General features: G+C 33.1%; 7 protein-coding genes across 7 annotated transcripts; 2 read left to right on the top strand and 5 right to left on the bottom strand. All coding sequences in view use genetic code 12, as the record gives it.

Annotated features, from left to right (window-relative positions):
• Positions 1-700: 700 nt before the first annotated feature.
• Positions 701-2,278, top strand: DAL5 (allantoate permease; the record flags this gene model as incomplete). The annotated part of the gene is made up of 1 exon (XM_714911.1): positions 701-2,278. One exon carries the CDS (start codon positions 701-703, stop codon positions 2,276-2,278), a length of 1,578 nt encoding a protein of 525 aa, XP_720004.1.
• Positions 2,279-3,077: 799 nt separating this feature from the next.
• Positions 3,078-4,613, bottom strand: CAALFM_C303110WA (uncharacterized protein; the record flags this gene model as incomplete). Its single annotated transcript, XM_714910.2, has 1 exon — positions 3,078-4,613. One exon carries the CDS (start codon positions 4,611-4,613, stop codon positions 3,078-3,080), a length of 1,536 nt encoding a protein of 511 aa, XP_720003.2.
• Positions 4,614-6,010: 1,397 nt separating this feature from the next.
• Positions 6,011-7,483, top strand: CAALFM_C303100CA (uncharacterized protein; the record flags this gene model as incomplete). Its single annotated transcript, XM_714909.1, has 1 exon — positions 6,011-7,483. The coding sequence occupies one exon, from the start codon at positions 6,011-6,013 to the stop codon at positions 7,481-7,483; it is 1,473 nt and encodes a 490-aa protein (XP_720002.1).
• Positions 7,484-7,535: 52 nt separating this feature from the next.
• USO5 (Uso5p) lies at positions 7,536-9,395 on the bottom strand (the record flags this gene model as incomplete). Its single annotated transcript, XM_714908.2, has 1 exon — positions 7,536-9,395. One exon carries the CDS (start codon positions 9,393-9,395, stop codon positions 7,536-7,538), a length of 1,860 nt encoding a protein of 619 aa, XP_720001.2.
• A 328-nt stretch (positions 9,396-9,723) lies between these two features.
• Positions 9,724-10,974, bottom strand: CAALFM_C303080WA (uncharacterized protein; the record flags this gene model as incomplete). Its single annotated transcript, XM_714907.1, has 1 exon — positions 9,724-10,974. The coding sequence occupies one exon, from the start codon at positions 10,972-10,974 to the stop codon at positions 9,724-9,726; it is 1,251 nt and encodes a 416-aa protein (XP_720000.1).
• A 214-nt stretch (positions 10,975-11,188) lies between these two features.
• Positions 11,189-12,706, bottom strand: CAALFM_C303070WA (uncharacterized protein; the record flags this gene model as incomplete). The annotated part of the gene is made up of 1 exon (XM_714906.2): positions 11,189-12,706. The coding sequence occupies one exon, from the start codon at positions 12,704-12,706 to the stop codon at positions 11,189-11,191; it is 1,518 nt and encodes a 505-aa protein (XP_719999.2).
• Positions 12,707-13,423: 717 nt separating this feature from the next.
• CAALFM_C303060WA (TRAPP subunit) lies at positions 13,424-13,906 on the bottom strand (the record flags this gene model as incomplete). The annotated part of the gene is made up of 1 exon (XM_714905.1): positions 13,424-13,906. The coding sequence occupies one exon, from the start codon at positions 13,904-13,906 to the stop codon at positions 13,424-13,426; it is 483 nt and encodes a 160-aa protein (XP_719998.1).
• Between the last annotated feature and the right edge of the window lie 3,342 nt (positions 13,907-17,248).

Here is a 17,248-nt window from a genome sequence, read left to right as displayed (position 1 = left end):
ACGATTTTGCAGCCCTCCCATCCCAATTATTGAGCATTCATTGGTTACTGATAAATATCGATTTTCATATATTTGACAATAAACTTGTAACTTTGTATTTATTGTCGTATTTTTCCTTTTTCTATTGTCACTATAGTTTTATCTTATCAAAACGTTCGAGTGAGTTTGTTGAAAAAATTCGATTTATGGAAATAATTGATTACAAGTAACATAAAATGCGCGCGCATCGACAAAATTGGCAACTGCTTCCGTGAGTTTGATTGTTTGAGACGTTTTTCTGAGCGTTCTTAGGTGACAATTTAATGCAACCGTAAATGAAAGTGTGGCGTCTTGAATCAAAACCACTAACCAAAAATTTAAAACTAAAACCCTCTAGCTCATTTAATTGATTTGGCATTGCAACATTAATTTGGATTCTGAATAAAATGCATGGTCAACTGTGGCAAGAAAGAAAGAAGAATGAATATGTGGCTGCAATATCAATTTGAAAAAATACTCTCTGAATTAATCAAATTATGCTAGATAACCAGTAAGAGAATAGGCGATCATTAAATTCGTAATTGAATTGTAATTAAACACAATTCTTAGTTTGACAATATGTAATCTTTATAGATTTTTATATAGCTATAAAACAACCTTCTTCTCCTTCTATTTCATAAACACTCTGGAAATTCTATTGTTTGAAAACTCCAACGTAGTCATGACCGAAAAAAAAGAATTGGAAAACCAGACTAATATCCAACCGATAATATCGTTCACCAAAGAAGATATCGAAGATAATAAACCACATGTTTTAACTACAATCATTTCTCCCTCTGGCAAGGAGATTGCTATTACCAATGATGTTGATCAAGCTATGAAGCTCGCTCTTGAGCACAAGGGTGAAACCATCGAGGTAGACAGTGTTCAGGCAAGTAAATTACTTCGAAAAATTGATTTGTACTTATTACCCGTTATGTGCTTGTTGTATTGCTTTCAATTCATGGATAAATTAACAACAAGTTATGCGTCAGTGCTTGGGTTAAGAAAAGAATTAAAAATGCAAGGTGACATGTATAGTTGGACGGCTACTGCATTTTACTTGGGATATCTTGTCTTTGAATTCCCAGCCTCAATGCTTTTGCAACGATTCCCCGTTGCTAAAACAGTGTCAGTTTTCATTATTCTTTGGGGGATGATATTGGCTTTGCATTCTGTTCCCCAATACCCAGGGTTTGTTGCCTTGAGAACTATTTTGGGAATGTTGGAACTGAGTGTGACACCCGCCTTCACTATTATTACATCTCAATGGTACAGAAAGGAGGAACAATTCCTTAGAACTGCGTGGTGGTTTGCTTCTAATGGTATAGGTACTATTGTAGGACTGGCTATTGCTTATGGGTTATTTAAAAATAATGGAAACTATTCTTTACCAGCTTGGAAACTCGTGTTTGTCGTCACTGGTTGTTTGACGATATTCTTAGGATTCATAATTATGGTTCATATCCCTGACACACCAGCAGGTGCTTGGTTTTTAACAGACGAGGAAAAATTAATGGTAGTGGAACGTATAAGAACTAATCAACAAGGTTTTGGTAACACACATTTCAAAAAGCATCAATTCATCGAAGCATTGACTGATCACAGAACTTGGTTGTTTTTTTTGTTTGCCTTATCTGGTAATATTCCAAATGGAGGCTTGACAAGTTTTGGTACCATTTTGTTAAACGAAGATTTTGGTTACACCCCATCTAAATCGCTTTTGATACAAATGCCCCAAGGAGCTGTTGAAATTGTTGGGTGTGTTTTGTTTGCTTGGGTTTGCAAATTTTTCCCATCACGTATGTTGATGGGTATTATTACAACATCTATTGCTGTCTTAGCAAATTGTCTCTTGGCTTTTTGCAAAGGCACTAGTGCAAGATTGGCTGGTTTCTATCTTAATTTGTTAGGGCCACTTGGGTTCATTTGCTGTTTGTCATGTGTATCTTCTAACGTTGCTGGGCATACAAAGAAGGTGACCACCAATGCCATGTTCTTGATAGCTTATTGTGTTGGGAATTTAATTGGACCACAAACATTTATCAGTACACAAGCACCAGGCTACACCGGAGCAAAAGTTGCTATTGTTGTTTGTGGGTTTGTTTCATTGTTTATATTGATTGCAATCTATGTTTCTTATTACATTGAAAACAAGAAAAGAAACTCAAGACCACCAGTTGATATGAGTCATATTGAAAACTACGAGTTCGCCGACTTGACAGATAAAGAAAATCCAAATTTTAGATATAGCATTTAGAGTCTTTTTTTTCTATAGAGTATCGAATTGATCAAATTGTTTCAAGATTAGACTGAAGCTGGCCCAGTTTATGTATAAAATGAGGTGATAGAATTCTATCATTTGTAGCTTCATTCTTATAACGAATTATTATTGTGCGGTTCAAATCTGCGATACCAATAGCTTTAAAATATTTAAACTTTACTTATCATAATGAATTTTTAAGCTTCTTGTTATGTCATCTGTTTAAACTCTGTAGTCAATGCGGTATATTTTTTAGTTCTGAATTGTCATATAAACATTTCGATTATTCATTCGATCGTTCTAAAAAATTGACTAAACACATAATAAATACAACTTAGTAGTCAATAGTTTTATACTTTTTTGTAAATGCTGGGATTTTATTGAAAAAAGGACTGGAGCAATGAATTTTATATTTGAGTTTCTATGACGTGTAGTGTAGAGTGTTTTATGTTGTGAACTTGGTAACTTCTACTTGGTAGCTTTTTAGTTTTTCGAAGTACTTAACAAGTGTAACTGTTAGACTATATTCTTTTTCAATTTGTTTTGATACTAAAAGAAGGGCAAACTGTATCCAAATACGGTGAATATTTATAAGCAGCACTTCTTGTGACCTTTCAACTTTTACTAATGAAACAACCGAGAAATCCTATCACTTGAGTCTAGAATACACCTTTGTTTTTTGTATATTGACATCTCTGATTCTTTTCTTTTTCTTTTACGAGAAAACTGAAGTTAATGATACATTAGTTCAAATGATTACATACCTATATAAGCGTTTTAAAAATATCAGTTCAAATTACTTTGACTTTTCCTTTTCCTTTTTTGCAGCAGCAGCGGCAGCAGCAGCTTTTTTACTCATAGTGCTACCAAAGTAAACCACCACTATTGGTGCCATTAATGTTAAAAATACCACCCATGCAATTATGATTCCAATGCTTCTTCCTATTAATCCCTTATACGTGTTGAAAAAAATAACAGAATAAATTTCAAAAGCATTATGCAATGGCATGGCGTAACCATACCGATAAAATTCAGGTAACAAAGCAATTGGTGTGAATGTGGGTGTGATATTTATAATTACCCAGAAGATCAACCAAAACCCAACCATTGGTGGATAGATAGTAAGTATGAGCATAGCGGCCAATTCGTTAGCCAATCCAACACTCCACATTGTTAAAAATGTTACCATCCAGTAAACTAAGAAGCCAGATTTACCAAATGTAACAGCAAAATCAACTTGAAACGCTAAAGTAACCAAACCAAACATTAAACTGATAACAAAATACGATATGATTGATGCAAAAACTCGATAAAGTAAAAAGTTTCTTTGCTTCACCATTAATGCCACTGATCGGTGTATATCGACAAAAAAATTGAAACTGAAAAAACTAACAATGACAAGATAAAGAAGACCAATTTGTAAAGCTGCAACTAAAACTCCACTAGTAGATGGTCTCATATCAATTATTTGGAATGCCAAGGCGGTAGTGGCGACAGCAACCGAGTTTGCATTGTCAAGAGTTATATTACCAATTCTCACAATGTCCCTCATCACCAGGTTTTGATCCAACCACATAGTTTGAATGGCATCTATAGATGCCACCACATATGGGCCAACACTAGTTAGGTGTCTTCCTGTTTCATAGTAACAATACACAGAGTCACTGACATTGTACTGATTACCATTGGCTAATGCATTGTATATGTTATAAGATGAATTTTGCTTGACATATATCGAGGCCCAATAATTTTGATGATGAATTTGACGAATGACCTCTTCATTTATTGTGTTGTTGTGTTTTGATGCAATAGTTTCAAATTCGCTAGTGTTATATATTTTCCAATCGCCGAGTGTTCTAGCCGTTGGGGTGGCCAATAAATCACGAAGCTGATTGCCAAAAAGTGGAGGGATGCCATTAATTTCTTCATCTTCTAAAACTACCAACATTTTCAAGTTTTTAATTCGGGTTTCTCTTTGATACATTGAACCCCAATATATAGAAAACACTCCTAAGCAACCAATGGCCATGACTAGATAAATTTTAAGATATTTCATGGACAATTCCTTTCTTTGAGCTCGCAAATTCTCGTGGAAAAATGAATATCGAGATTGTACTCTCTCAAGAAAGGTTGATTGTCGTGATATTGGCTCACCCATTTCCATATCCTCTTCATCGCCTTGTGGTTCGAGTGGGGCTAACGTAAAATGTTGTATTGATGGTTCGGAGCCACTGTCGTTGCTTGATCTGCCCATATCAGACGGCTTTGACACAGGATTGGAGGTTGGATTTGAGCTGGGGTTTGAATTCAGATTTGAATCATCATGAGACATTTGAAATCCGAGTGTATAGCTAGTATTGGTACAGAAAATTAAACTATGAAAAGTTTGCGGAGAAACTCATCAATTATTATATAATTTTATTTATTTTATTTTTTTTTTTTTTCGCACGAAATAATCATTATTGTTTTGGTAATTATAAACTCTCGGTAATATTGTTGCTGCTATTACTCGGACCACGCATTTCTACACAGAATAACCGCCGTAGTAGAGCTGAGTTTTATTATTAATACGGATTTAAGACCGTTTATTTTTTTGTTTTGATTACACTTTAGAATTTTTCTTATCGTTGTGGATGTAGTTGTAATTTAACGATAAGTTCTTTGCCTGGAAAAATACTTTAATTTAATTTTCGGATTAATGTTTTTTTTTTCCACAAAATAATATTAATAACTCTTTTATCAAAGTAATATGTATGTGTTTGGTAAAGAGATTTTAATATATGGTGATTAAATTAGTAATATAGTTATTATGAGAGGGGACAAGGACAAAAAAAAAATAGGGCTAATAGATTCGGGCCGATTTCATAAAATATTTTGTCCTTCTTTATTTAATCTTTCTTTATTTATGTAGACCACAAAGTGATTTAATACAGATATCTGGTGTATAGCAATCTATCAAAAACTAAAGAAACATTAATGAAAACAAATCAAGTAATGCAATAACTGCCAGTACTGTAACCATCAATTGTAATTGATGTAAAGCGTGTAAGAATAGTCCAACTATAATCAGAATAAAAAAGGTCGTGCACAAGCTTAAATATACTCAATACTACTTTGGAGTATATATGGTTTATTCAGTTTACGCCATCTCAACTTCTAGTTATTATCTGCAGAGTATAGCAAACATGTTCCTGTTTATTTTTTAGTTATTGTATCTGATGCCCCACAACTATGTTTATTTAAATGTTGACCTTACCAATGCACTTCTTTCTTTCAATCTATCTTGGTTCCATAGCTACCTGTGATTTTCAAGTGAGAGAGTATCTATGAAATCTAGAGACCAAACAACGACCCCTCCAAAAAAAAAAACACAACGAAAAAAAAACAAGCCTGAACCGACGCAAACTTGAATACTCCAGAGTTTTATTTAAGTCAATTTCATCTATCAATCAATCCATTTATCAATCAATCAATCAATCAATCATTACATCATTTCTAGAACTGTCAGTATTTATCCATTTTTATCCAGACATAGTATATTTGATAAATATACTCCTGACATATCTAGCCACACGTCAATTCATTTAAATCTAACGCATTATTTTTATTTTTTCAATACATTATTTTATCTTGTCAAACAAAGTAAATCAAATCATTATCGGTATTAAATTCCCCCCAATAATACCTTTTATTTTGGCAATTTACATTTGAGTTACTATTTCTTTGATTATGACATCTCAAATCGCTGATGGATCTTCTACAACTACTATCAATCCTTTGAAAAATGGATTAGCTGCTCTTAAACCAACCCATCAAGCGCATGGCACGTCAACTACCACTCACCTCACTAATGGTTCACCAAAGAAAATAAAAAGCTATAAACGGTTAGAGCTAGAGCGATTAATAAGAGAGTTTCAAAATAAACTAGGTAAGAATTGGGAAAAGTATCATGAAACTTTGAGTTTGTTTTTGATAGGGAAGTTGTCTCGTGCTGAGTTGATATCAACGATAACGCCCATATTAAAGGGGAAGAATTTGTTGAAATATCATAACAAATTACTTTTATTAAATTTTGCCAATAGTTTAAAGGATAATTCGTCAGATTTATCAACCGAGTTTGCAGGTTTCTGGAATAAAAAAGCTGGTAAGGTCACGAAGAATAAAAACACTCAATTTGAAAGATTCAAATCGGTGATCATGGGATTACCAGTGAAAGAGCGTAAAAGAATAATTGATATATCCCGAGATAGTGGTAAAAAGGGTAAAATAGCCACCGATATTATCTTGACTAGACATGCAATCTTACCCAAGATCCCTATGATTCAGGACAAAGAACAACAGCAATTGCAAGTTAATAATTTGGTTCAATGGCAGCAGGATGTGTTGAATGGGATAAATACACCAATAGCCACTGAAAATTACGAGATCCCTGATTATGATAATTTATCGAGAATGATGTTAATGATCATGAGAGAGCATGGGTTAACTGGTGGGTTGAACCCTGGGGTGATGGAAGTGATGCTATTGGGTTTGGAATCACATTTGAAGAACATTGTTGAAACAGCTATTGATGTTGCCAAATATCGGAAGAATAAATATACCAATGATAATTATATCCCATACATAAAACCCAACGAAGACGCTCAGAATATTAGCAACGAGAATGCGTTACCATCAAGCAAAGATATCACCTTGTGTATTGAAGATTTGCATGACACATTGGAAATGTATCCTCATTTAGTCGAATCGGAAGGTCCCAAATTGAGATTATCTAACGTTATGCTTGAGAATGACGACATGATTAATGATGACTTGAATTATTACTTGCCACCCAAAAGTATAGAGTATCTTGCAAAAGAACGTCAAGCAGCCACTACCAATGACGCTTCCACTGGGACTACCAAGCCAGGTAATAATAAAGGTAGTAGTGCTGGTGGTTCTTCCGCTGGTGCTACCACTAATTCGCCAGTAGTAAACAAAACAGATTCGACGGCGGCAGTATCAGAAAAGACAGACACGAACCAGCCTTTGCAAACACCTACTGCAACACAGACACCAGTACAAACATCTGCTCAGGCACCAGCATCTGCCCCAGCACAAACACCTGCACCAGTTTCTACACCAATCCTAAGACCCGATGCTCATATTGGAACCACCGATGAACTAAAATGGGTATTGCACGATTTAGTGTCGACTATGTAACATTATGAGACTTTTTTTAAAAAAAAGAAAAATTGTATTTTTATTTTCTTGACTAAATAGGCGAATCTATAGAATTGATAAATTTTAGTAGACTATTTGATTGAGAAGTTTTTGGTTCGTATAAGAATAATGTAGAACAATTATGGTATATCCAAGTAAGTAATTTTTCCAAAAACCCAAGCGAGCTATTGGATTTGAATTTTTCAAGAATCTTGTCTTGTTGGTCTGGATCAATTCTTGAGCAATCAATAATCATTAATTTTGACTTATCTGTTGAAATTATATGAATGGCGATTTCTTGCGATAATGTGGCATCAATTTTTTTGACAATTTGTTTAAATTGGTCAAAATCGTCAATGACCATTTGTTGGTGCTGGAATAGCGAGTCGACTGGGGCATTAGAATTCAACAAATCACAAATATCAGTATTTTTATCACCATTTTTAATCGATATACATTGGTAAATATATTTCTGTTGTCTTTGAATGTTCTTATACGAGTCAATGACAATTTGTGACCCACGAAGATAATTGTTAATTATGGCTACATTGTGACCTTTTAATGTTGACTGCACTAAACATTGAAATTCATCAATTATAAATGAAGATGGAGTATCTTTCGCAAAACATTTGTTATACGTGTCAAGATCTTCGCCAATGGCATACACTCTAAATTTTCCTTGTATTTTCATGATTGAATTCTCCAAAATTCGTCGATGTTCGTCATGTTTGGCAATTTTGGAATGTAGTACTGAATATTCAGAACGAACATTGTCATATTCCCTTTGCTCCTGTTTATCTTTAGCCAATGCTTCATGTAATTCCAGTTCGGCTTCTGATAGTTTCAATTCCAAGTTTTTCCTAGTTGCTTGATAATTGTTCATCTCTTGTTCGATGTTAGCAATCTCATGTTTAATAGAGTCTATAGAATCATTTCTTTCAGCAAGTTGGTCTTTAAGCTCATTGTAATTTGTTTCAAGTTTAGTCAATTCATCCTTTTTATTAATCAATTGATCATTTATCAATTGTTTATTTTTATTTAATGGATGAAGTTTATCCTCTAAATCTTTGCTAAATTGTTCTCTATCAGCATTCAACTTGGCATTCACTTCTGACATAACTTTTTCATACTCAGACAACACTGTCATCTTTTCTGTTTTTAAACTTTCAATTTTGGTTAATAATTCCTTAAAGTCAAATTGTTTGGCATCTTCCAATTGATTTAACATTTCAAACTCCAACTCTTTAAATTGTCCATCTAGTTTTATTTTATTTTCATGCAATTTGGAATACGTTAATTTTTCTTCTTGTTCAACATCATTGATAATATCATGCTCCAATATTTCAAATTCACTCTGCTTTTGATGAACCAAGTCATTAATTAGGTCAATTTTATAATAGTAATTTTTATAAATCTCTTTTAGTTTTCCCAATTCAACCTCTAATTTTTCATACAGACTAGCTTGTTGTTTGTATAGTTCATTTAGTGAATAATATTCTTCTTGGAGTTCATTGGATCTGGATACAGTTGATTGAGGTCTCGCAGCAAAACTCGATGATGATTGTCCATTATTGTCATTAACACTTGCTTTCCGTCTTAGTCTTTCTTGAATCGATAGAATACCTTGTGGAATAGATGATAAAGACAGCATCGATGATGATGATGAAGAAGAAGAAGAAGAAGCTATAGTGGCTGACTTTGATGCAGTTGGAGGAGGAATTCTTGATGGAAAAGATTTTATGGAATTCAGAGGGATACTGGCCATTTCAAAACCTAAGGAATTTCTTCGCTTTTTCAATGGATCTCGTCTTAAATTGGGTGATATTTCAGAAAGTGGTCGTTTCGATCTTGTTTGCTCTTTTGAAGATTTCGTGTTCATATTCAAGTTCTTGGTGTATGATGGTGTTGTCATTTGTTGAAACAAGTATGAAACAAATTATGAACAAATATTCTTAAAAACAAATAATAACAGCAACCAATTTATTTATACAGGAAAGTAATTGTTGTTCTTTTAGATTCAAGTAAAGAGGGTACTTGTTGTCTATCGTATAACAAGAAGTCAATGATTGAAAGAGAAAGCGTGGATTTAGTATTTGTTTACTTTTATTTGTTTATGTGCATTTTGGTGTTTTCATTTTTTTTTTTTTTTGGCTCCTTTTTGTTTTCCCTTGTTACAAAAGTGGTACAACAATCGACACGCTCATATATCTAATAATACAAACATTAAGTTATTACTGATTTTACTCATCTTTCTTCAGACTAGTGGGCTCTACTGTCAATCCATTATTGCCAACAAACCAAATCAAAAAGATAAGAACCCAATGACATTCATCTGCCATTAGGACTATATATTTGTCTCTAACACTCTCGAGTAAAAATTGTTTTAGGACCAGACCATAGTCAGTAACCAAGTAGTAATTATATACCAAATCAGGATAAAAGGCAAAGCTAGCAAATGGATAAACAAATAACCACAATACAACTGTATAAATGTATCCAGATTTTGTTCCACCAGGAGTCAATTTGTTCAATGTTTGTCTGATTGTAGTTATGTACATGGTAAATTTAACAAGTTTACTGACTCCAAATAATGCAGCCACTGCAGCACTAAACCTGTGAGCTTTGACGTCTCTTACTATTCTTTGTACTACACTCAATCCATCAAATTTTCCTGACCCTAGAACACCATCAACAACGTTATAGTATTCGTTATTGATTACCAAATTCGTAACATCCAGTTTTAGGTCAAAAAAACGGGAGGCGATGGCTGGTGTAACGGTGAATAATGTAACAATAACAATTTTTCCAATATCTTGGTCTTTATAACTGGAATAAAGTGTTCCATACCCCATCAAAAATACCATAGTAAATACATCATCGACAGCAGACACAATATCCTCGGTGTAATTTATTATATTGAATCTCAATGAAAGCAATAAAGAAACAGCAAATATGCCCACTTTTATTAATTCAAATTTACCAATTAGTTTGAATAGCACTTTATTTTGACGACTGAAAAATTGGTTATAGAATAAATTAACAATAATATTAACAACACAAAAAACAACATTATCAAACTGGATTGATGATTCTTCAACATCAACGCGATATTCGTAGCCATCAATTAAAGGAGAATATATACAATAAGTACCTGGAGTTGTAACATCGTACGTCAATTTATCAATCAAAATATCATTATAGGAAGATCCAATGAATCCTTTGGCAAACGTGAATCCTTCTTCATTGAAATAATCGTCAATTTTACCATCAGTCACCAAATAGTCGAAATTAGGAATTGGTAAAAGAAGTTTCTCGTCATAATTAAATATCAATACTGGTGGATTTTCTCCACTAGCTGTACCAATTGTTTTAGTCAATGAAATAGCTGTAGGAGCTTTTATTTCTAAACACGCAACATTTTGATTAGTTGCTATATGAAAAGTTCTTGCTAATGTGAATGGAAGTAATCCTAAAAGTGTGATTAACTTCATTGAAAATAAATAGTATTATACACTGTCAGGACTAATAACTGTAGTGAATAACGAACGTTTTTTTTTTTTCACTGTCCCGTAATTCTTGTACGTGGAGAAAGAAAAAGGAGTCACTACTACGACTACTATCACTACTACAACGAACGAAGGTACAAGAAAAATACAATTTCGGTAGGCGTTTATTTCCTAATTAAGTAAACACACCTTTTTTTTTTCACTTTTTCTCCATGACATCTTCAGTTGATTCCCTAATAATCTCTTCTTCCAGATCTACTAATAAAGCATTCGTACCTTTGCCGTCATTTCTTTGGACAAATATAAATATTAAGGAACAGAAGATACCCAAACTAGCAACACCTATTCCAAAGTATAATCCACTTCTATAACTAAGCAAGACATTGTGCGTACTGAGTTTAATTTCGGTCTCCACACAACTAGACATACCCAAAAACAAACTGACCGAGTAATTTATCACCGTAGACACCAATGAACCAGCCATACCTTGATGATGGTTTGGCAAATAGTCAGATAAGATAATGGAAGCAGCGGGGAACGACATGTCCATCGCCCAACACAATATGAACATTTGTCCCAATGTTAATCGGAAATAGGATTGTTGTATTGGTGTCACTGATAACATGAGACATCCCACCATAAAGCAAATTGTCGAAAAGGAAATTATGTACGATGGTTTTGTATGAGAAATAATTATTGATGAGGCAATAGCTGCAATTATCCCCATGACCAAAAATGGAACATAAGTCAAAGAACCAGCAATGGGAGTATATTTTCGTAGATTCAAAATAATATTCCAGTAATAATATTGCCAAATTCCAAATGACCCCCAACCACAACTGATACATGCCAAGACCATTCCGATTTTAAGATTGAAAACTGATTTCGGCACTAATGGATATTTGGCAATATATAGTTCAATAATGAAAAATGCAACAATCAGTAATACAGCAATAATCAATAAAGCAATTATATAAGCCGTATTCCATCCTACCACGGGACCTTGAGTCCATACAAAATTAAATAAAATCAATCCTATTATCCCAGTTAATGTCCCTAGAGGGTCGATTCTTTTAAAGAACTCACTATAGCTTTCCAATTTGTGATGAGTTATTGGTGGGATGTAGATCATGGAAATTATCGTCAACACGACACAACCTATACTTAATAGCCAAAATATCCATGGCCACCACCACAATTGTGCAATCAAGGCCGCTATGAATGCCCCAAAGAATGCTCCTGCAGGCCCATTAGCACCCACACAACCAAACACAAGATTTTTCCGTTCACCATTAGGATATATGTTTCCCAAGATACCCATTCCACACGGTATCAAGAGGGCAAATCCAATACCTTGCAAAGCACGACAAATAATGAAAAATTCAACAGAAACATAATTTGATAATCCTGTGATTGCAGAAAAAACAGTGGTCCAAATCCATCCAATAACAAAAATTAATTTTAATCCCAATAAGTCACCTAATTTCCCACTAATGAGAATGAATGTCCCCACAGTTAATGCATATGATCCCATAAACCAAACTTGTTTTGCTGAATCGATGGTATCGAAGGATTTTAGAATTATGTTCATGGTCGACAATGATAATGTGATTCCCGCTTGAGTGAAAAATTGGGCAAGACAAATCAATGTGACTACTATGATCTCATGATGACTGGATGTGAATATTGTAGGTCGTGGATCTAATGAGACAGCCATAGTAAGTGATGCTGTATGTGTATATGCTATGGTTTGTGAGAATTCAAACAAGTAAGGATGAGGTACAATCAATGAGTTCTTTGATAAAACTAGAAAAAAAAAATTTAAAATAGACGAATGTTAAATTGTTATATATTCTTCTAGAATAGATATGAACTTGTTATTTGTCATTAGAGACCTCTCAAGGGGCAAAAGGAATAATGTGTATAAAAAAATCAAGATTTCTTTGATGCAAAATATGTCAAAAAAAAAAAAGTATGTAAAGAAAAATTCTATATAGACAACGCAAGACGCATCTAAACTTGTTCGGCTCTCCGATCAATCTTGCACCGGCATCCCGTTCAATTTTTTTATCAAGAAGATAAGCAATTTCTTTTGCTTTTTTTTCTCATCTATAAAATCTATCTAGCCAATCAGGAACAACGACAGTGCTTGGACATTGGTGACACACTAAGTGCTGTATTATAGGGCTATTCAGTTGCTCTTGAGTGTCCAGGTAAGTTTGGTAATTTACTTTCTATTATTGAAATTGTTATAGGCATACTAAATGTAGAATGTATGACGTTCTGATGAAATCAACGACAAGCCACCAAGAGAGACATAAAATGTGAACTAACTTGGTTTTCTATTCTTATTATATGGTGACCGGTATGGGCAAAACAATTGCTGTACTTTAAATTACCACACTCTGATCATTTGTTTTTAAAGCTTATTTTTCTATGATCGAAATATTGATAAAGATTGTAAATAGTTATCAGTTTCTTCAATGAACTTACCATTGTTTATCTTGCTATACTCACCCTCGGCAGTGAATTCCACGGGCATCAATCCATTTTTAACAACATACTTGATGAAATAATTCAGATATAATTCAAATAAAACATCAGATAATTGACTGACTTCTCCATTGGTGACAATAACAAATTTAAACCGTGATAATGACTCCCAAAAATGGACTTTAAACGAACCAATGGTGAACGATTTCAATTCATTCATTTCAGTTTCCTCGTCATTGGCCAATTTATTAGATATTGTTTTCAACGAATACAAAATTCCAAATAATAATTTCGAGCTATTAGAATCATTGCTTTTATTTATTTGTCCTGACAAAGTGTCGTTGGATGAGGCAGTGTGTGTGTACTCTCTGTTGTAAATGCAATTGCAGTGACGATCAAATATAAAAAATGAGTAAATTGTCATAGGGCGTCTATATGATAGCAAAGGAAAGAAATCGGTTTGAAATTTTGGTATATAAAAGACTGAAGGTAAATTGCAAGCTGGGAATTGAAAGAATAGGATGCAATGACGATGAAGGGTGAGAGGTTTGGAAGAAGTAAACAGTTTTGAAACTGTAGGTGATCTCCCTTGGTTTTTTTTTTTCGTGGATTGTTCAGTTTGAAAAAGACTTTATCAAAACAGTCGTGTTAGTTGGTACGTATTTTTTTTTTTAAGTTGAGCTCCGCAAAAGCTGCAAAAACAAGGAAATAATAATGTGAAATGAAACTATATAATTTAGAAACCAATAATAAACTTTCATATCGTATAAGTAGATGTTCATAAAAGTGAATTTCCTTAGATAACATACTTCCGTAAATATACAGAGGAGAAAAAACTCTTGCTGGTAGTATATGGAATGAAGAAACAGTAAATATTTACACCTAGCATTAAGCCAACTTCTGATATTATCTCTTTTTTTTGAGGTGGATCATAGTTCCTTGCCTGCTATACCAATTTCAATTGTCAAATTTTCGTTCTCAAAAAAATGTACAATAACTTAACGGAAGAGTATTCATTGTTGAAAAAGTGTACCCGAGAGGCTTAGAAAGTACAACGAGAAACAAGACTATGCAAACTTTGTAATCCAGCAAATACTAGAAGTTCTATCAATGAGGGAAACTTGAACTTGATCCGAAAGTCGAGTCTGGCTATTTTTTCATCACTAAAACCATACGCCAATTATACTAGTTAAAAATAATTTCAACAACTATTGTGGAACAACAACAACAAGACTAGACAGGATAGTTTTGAAATAATACATTTGTAGGTCAATCTGGAAAGTATTAAAAGAGTACGTAATATTGTCCTGTTTGTTTGAAAATTGTAAATCTAAATATCTATCTTTGATATTCGCGGATCTACCCTCCGAAATCAAAAAAATGGATAATCAAAACAGCAACAGATCAAAGATCCAATAACCTTCTTTCTTTGACAATCAATGTAATCACGAATTAATCAGAAGTGTCTTTCATCAAAATTGTATACTACTGAAGTAGTAATATCTTTTTGTCGATAAAACATCGTGAAATATACATCCTCACCTTTATCAAACTCTGTTTCGATACTATATAACGCTAAAAGTTGCCAATTCTCTCAAATTTCCCAATATTCATTTGTATTAATTCAAATGCATATACTGGAGATGATAATAATTTTCTTAATAAAAGAATCTAATTTATTATGTAAATAGTAATAACATAACCCACTTAGGTATAAGAGTCTCTAAAAAAAGAAAAAGAAAGAATAGGGTGTTGCCTGATTGTTTCCTTGAATTGGATTTACAGCAAATCTCCTAAATTTTTGTTTTTTCCAGCACTCGAATGATTGAGATATATTTTCAAATTTCACATCACCCAATGTCAATACTTTGTTGCTTTTAATTATCTATGTCCCGCCGCCTCACCTCATTTCAGTTTTAGTATGTAATTGAACTGCTGTTTCATCTATTTATTGATCAAGCCATTTGTTTTCTTGGAATTTTAGGAGACAGAATGAGCCCATAGTTATGTAAAGTAGTTAAAAAAAAACTGAAAAGGAGTTTATTGTGCTCAATATAGCTGTAGCCACTCGCCCCAATTATGAGAGTTGGTTATAGATTTATTTTCTTTAAATGAAACAAAAAAAAAAGAAGAAAGGGTTGAAAGGGAAAAATATAAAAGCGAACAATAAATGGATAGGGTTTGACTATAGCCGAAAAATAGCACAATAGTAACTATAATAAGCAGTTGTACAGTAGTAGCACATATAACACAAACACAAAATGATAGGGAGGTGATATTTTTAATTTTAAACATTAATAATAATATACTTGCTGTTTATAGTAGAATTTTAGAGAACATTCCATTCTCTTACACTCTTCAGAAAAACTTGGCCAGAATAAATCAATCTGTGTATTTGATATATGTAAATGTATATGTGAGTAATACGAAGAGAGTCATTTAACCGTTCATAAAAATGTCAACAATAACTTTGGCACTATGAAGTGACCATACCAAACGAAACATAAATCTGAATATTAAATCTAACTGATATGTTAAAGTAATTTTTTGGAAAAGAAATAAAGTAGGTAATTGATAGAGAGATAATGCCTTTGAACAGAAGATTAAATCCAATTCTGTTTCAGGAATTAAACAATCAGTTGAGTTTCAAACAAGAATTGATTTTAGGGAAAACAAAAAAAAGAGAATAAGGAGAGGTTGTTGTTGCTAGGGGGTAGATAGAAGAGATGAAAATGAGAAGAAAAAAATTTTGCTGTGAAAAGTTAACGAAAATAATTCAAAAAAAAAACCAAACTCATAACCAATCGAAGGGTTCGGTTTTCTTTTTTTTGTAGTAGGTTTTAGCAAGTCTAGAAACCTACTGCAACAACCAAAGTCAACATAAAGGTTTATATTCTGTAGCACATCTAATGTTTCACTTGACGGGATTTATAGTAGAAACTAAAACTTCATAATACTAATTGATATCCCCTACTTCTCCTAATTGTAACCTTATAGAGAGGAATGGAGGGATAATATCTCTCCCGAGCTAGTTCACTTGTTTTGCGTTATATTGCTATTTCATTTTAGCTCTAATTTCACGTACGTATACTATCCTCCATTTTGTTCTTTGAACGAGCACTAAAATTTCGTCCATACATTGGCGAAAAAATTCTAAAGTGGCAAGTAGTTGTTGAACGTTCAATAACATTTAACTCTATAAGATGTTTAGGGTGCAAATTTCTTAATCATTGATGGTAGATCAAAGAATCAATTGAAGGAAGGAAGAAAAGTATACCCGTGGGCTGTCTTTTGGATCAATCAAAACGATGATGTATTCACTTCTATTCAAATTTTTTTTTCAAAAACACTAAGAAAAATATTTAAGAAACCACACAGTTTCAAGTAAACTATTATTATCCCATTTTTTTAATTTTAGAAGTTCTGGAAAGACACAAAAAGAAATTGTTTAAAGTTACCTTCTAAAGTTGAATTGAACATTTTCATCTGATACAGCTTGCTTCTTTCAAATCCAGAGAAAAAAAAATAGGGGGTGCGTACAATATCCACCAATCTTTTCACATTCAAGGAAGATATCAAAAGCACATTCTGCAGATACACGAAATGTGGAACAATAATCAATTCGTTTGAAAAACGGACAAAGACAGAAAAAATACTTTAAATATTATTCTTCTATACCGTTTGAAACTAATGAATATGTTTTAAACGTGGTTACATTATTAAAAATGGACAATCATTTTTTTTTTTTTCGCAATTGTAGACCAGT

This window comes from Candida albicans, chromosome 3, assembly GCF_000182965.3.
Source record: "Candida albicans SC5314 chromosome 3, complete sequence".
NCBI classification, from domain to species: domain Eukaryota; kingdom Fungi; phylum Ascomycota; class Pichiomycetes; order Serinales; family Debaryomycetaceae; genus Candida; species Candida albicans.
This window is presented reverse-complemented; position numbering and strand designations above follow the sequence as displayed.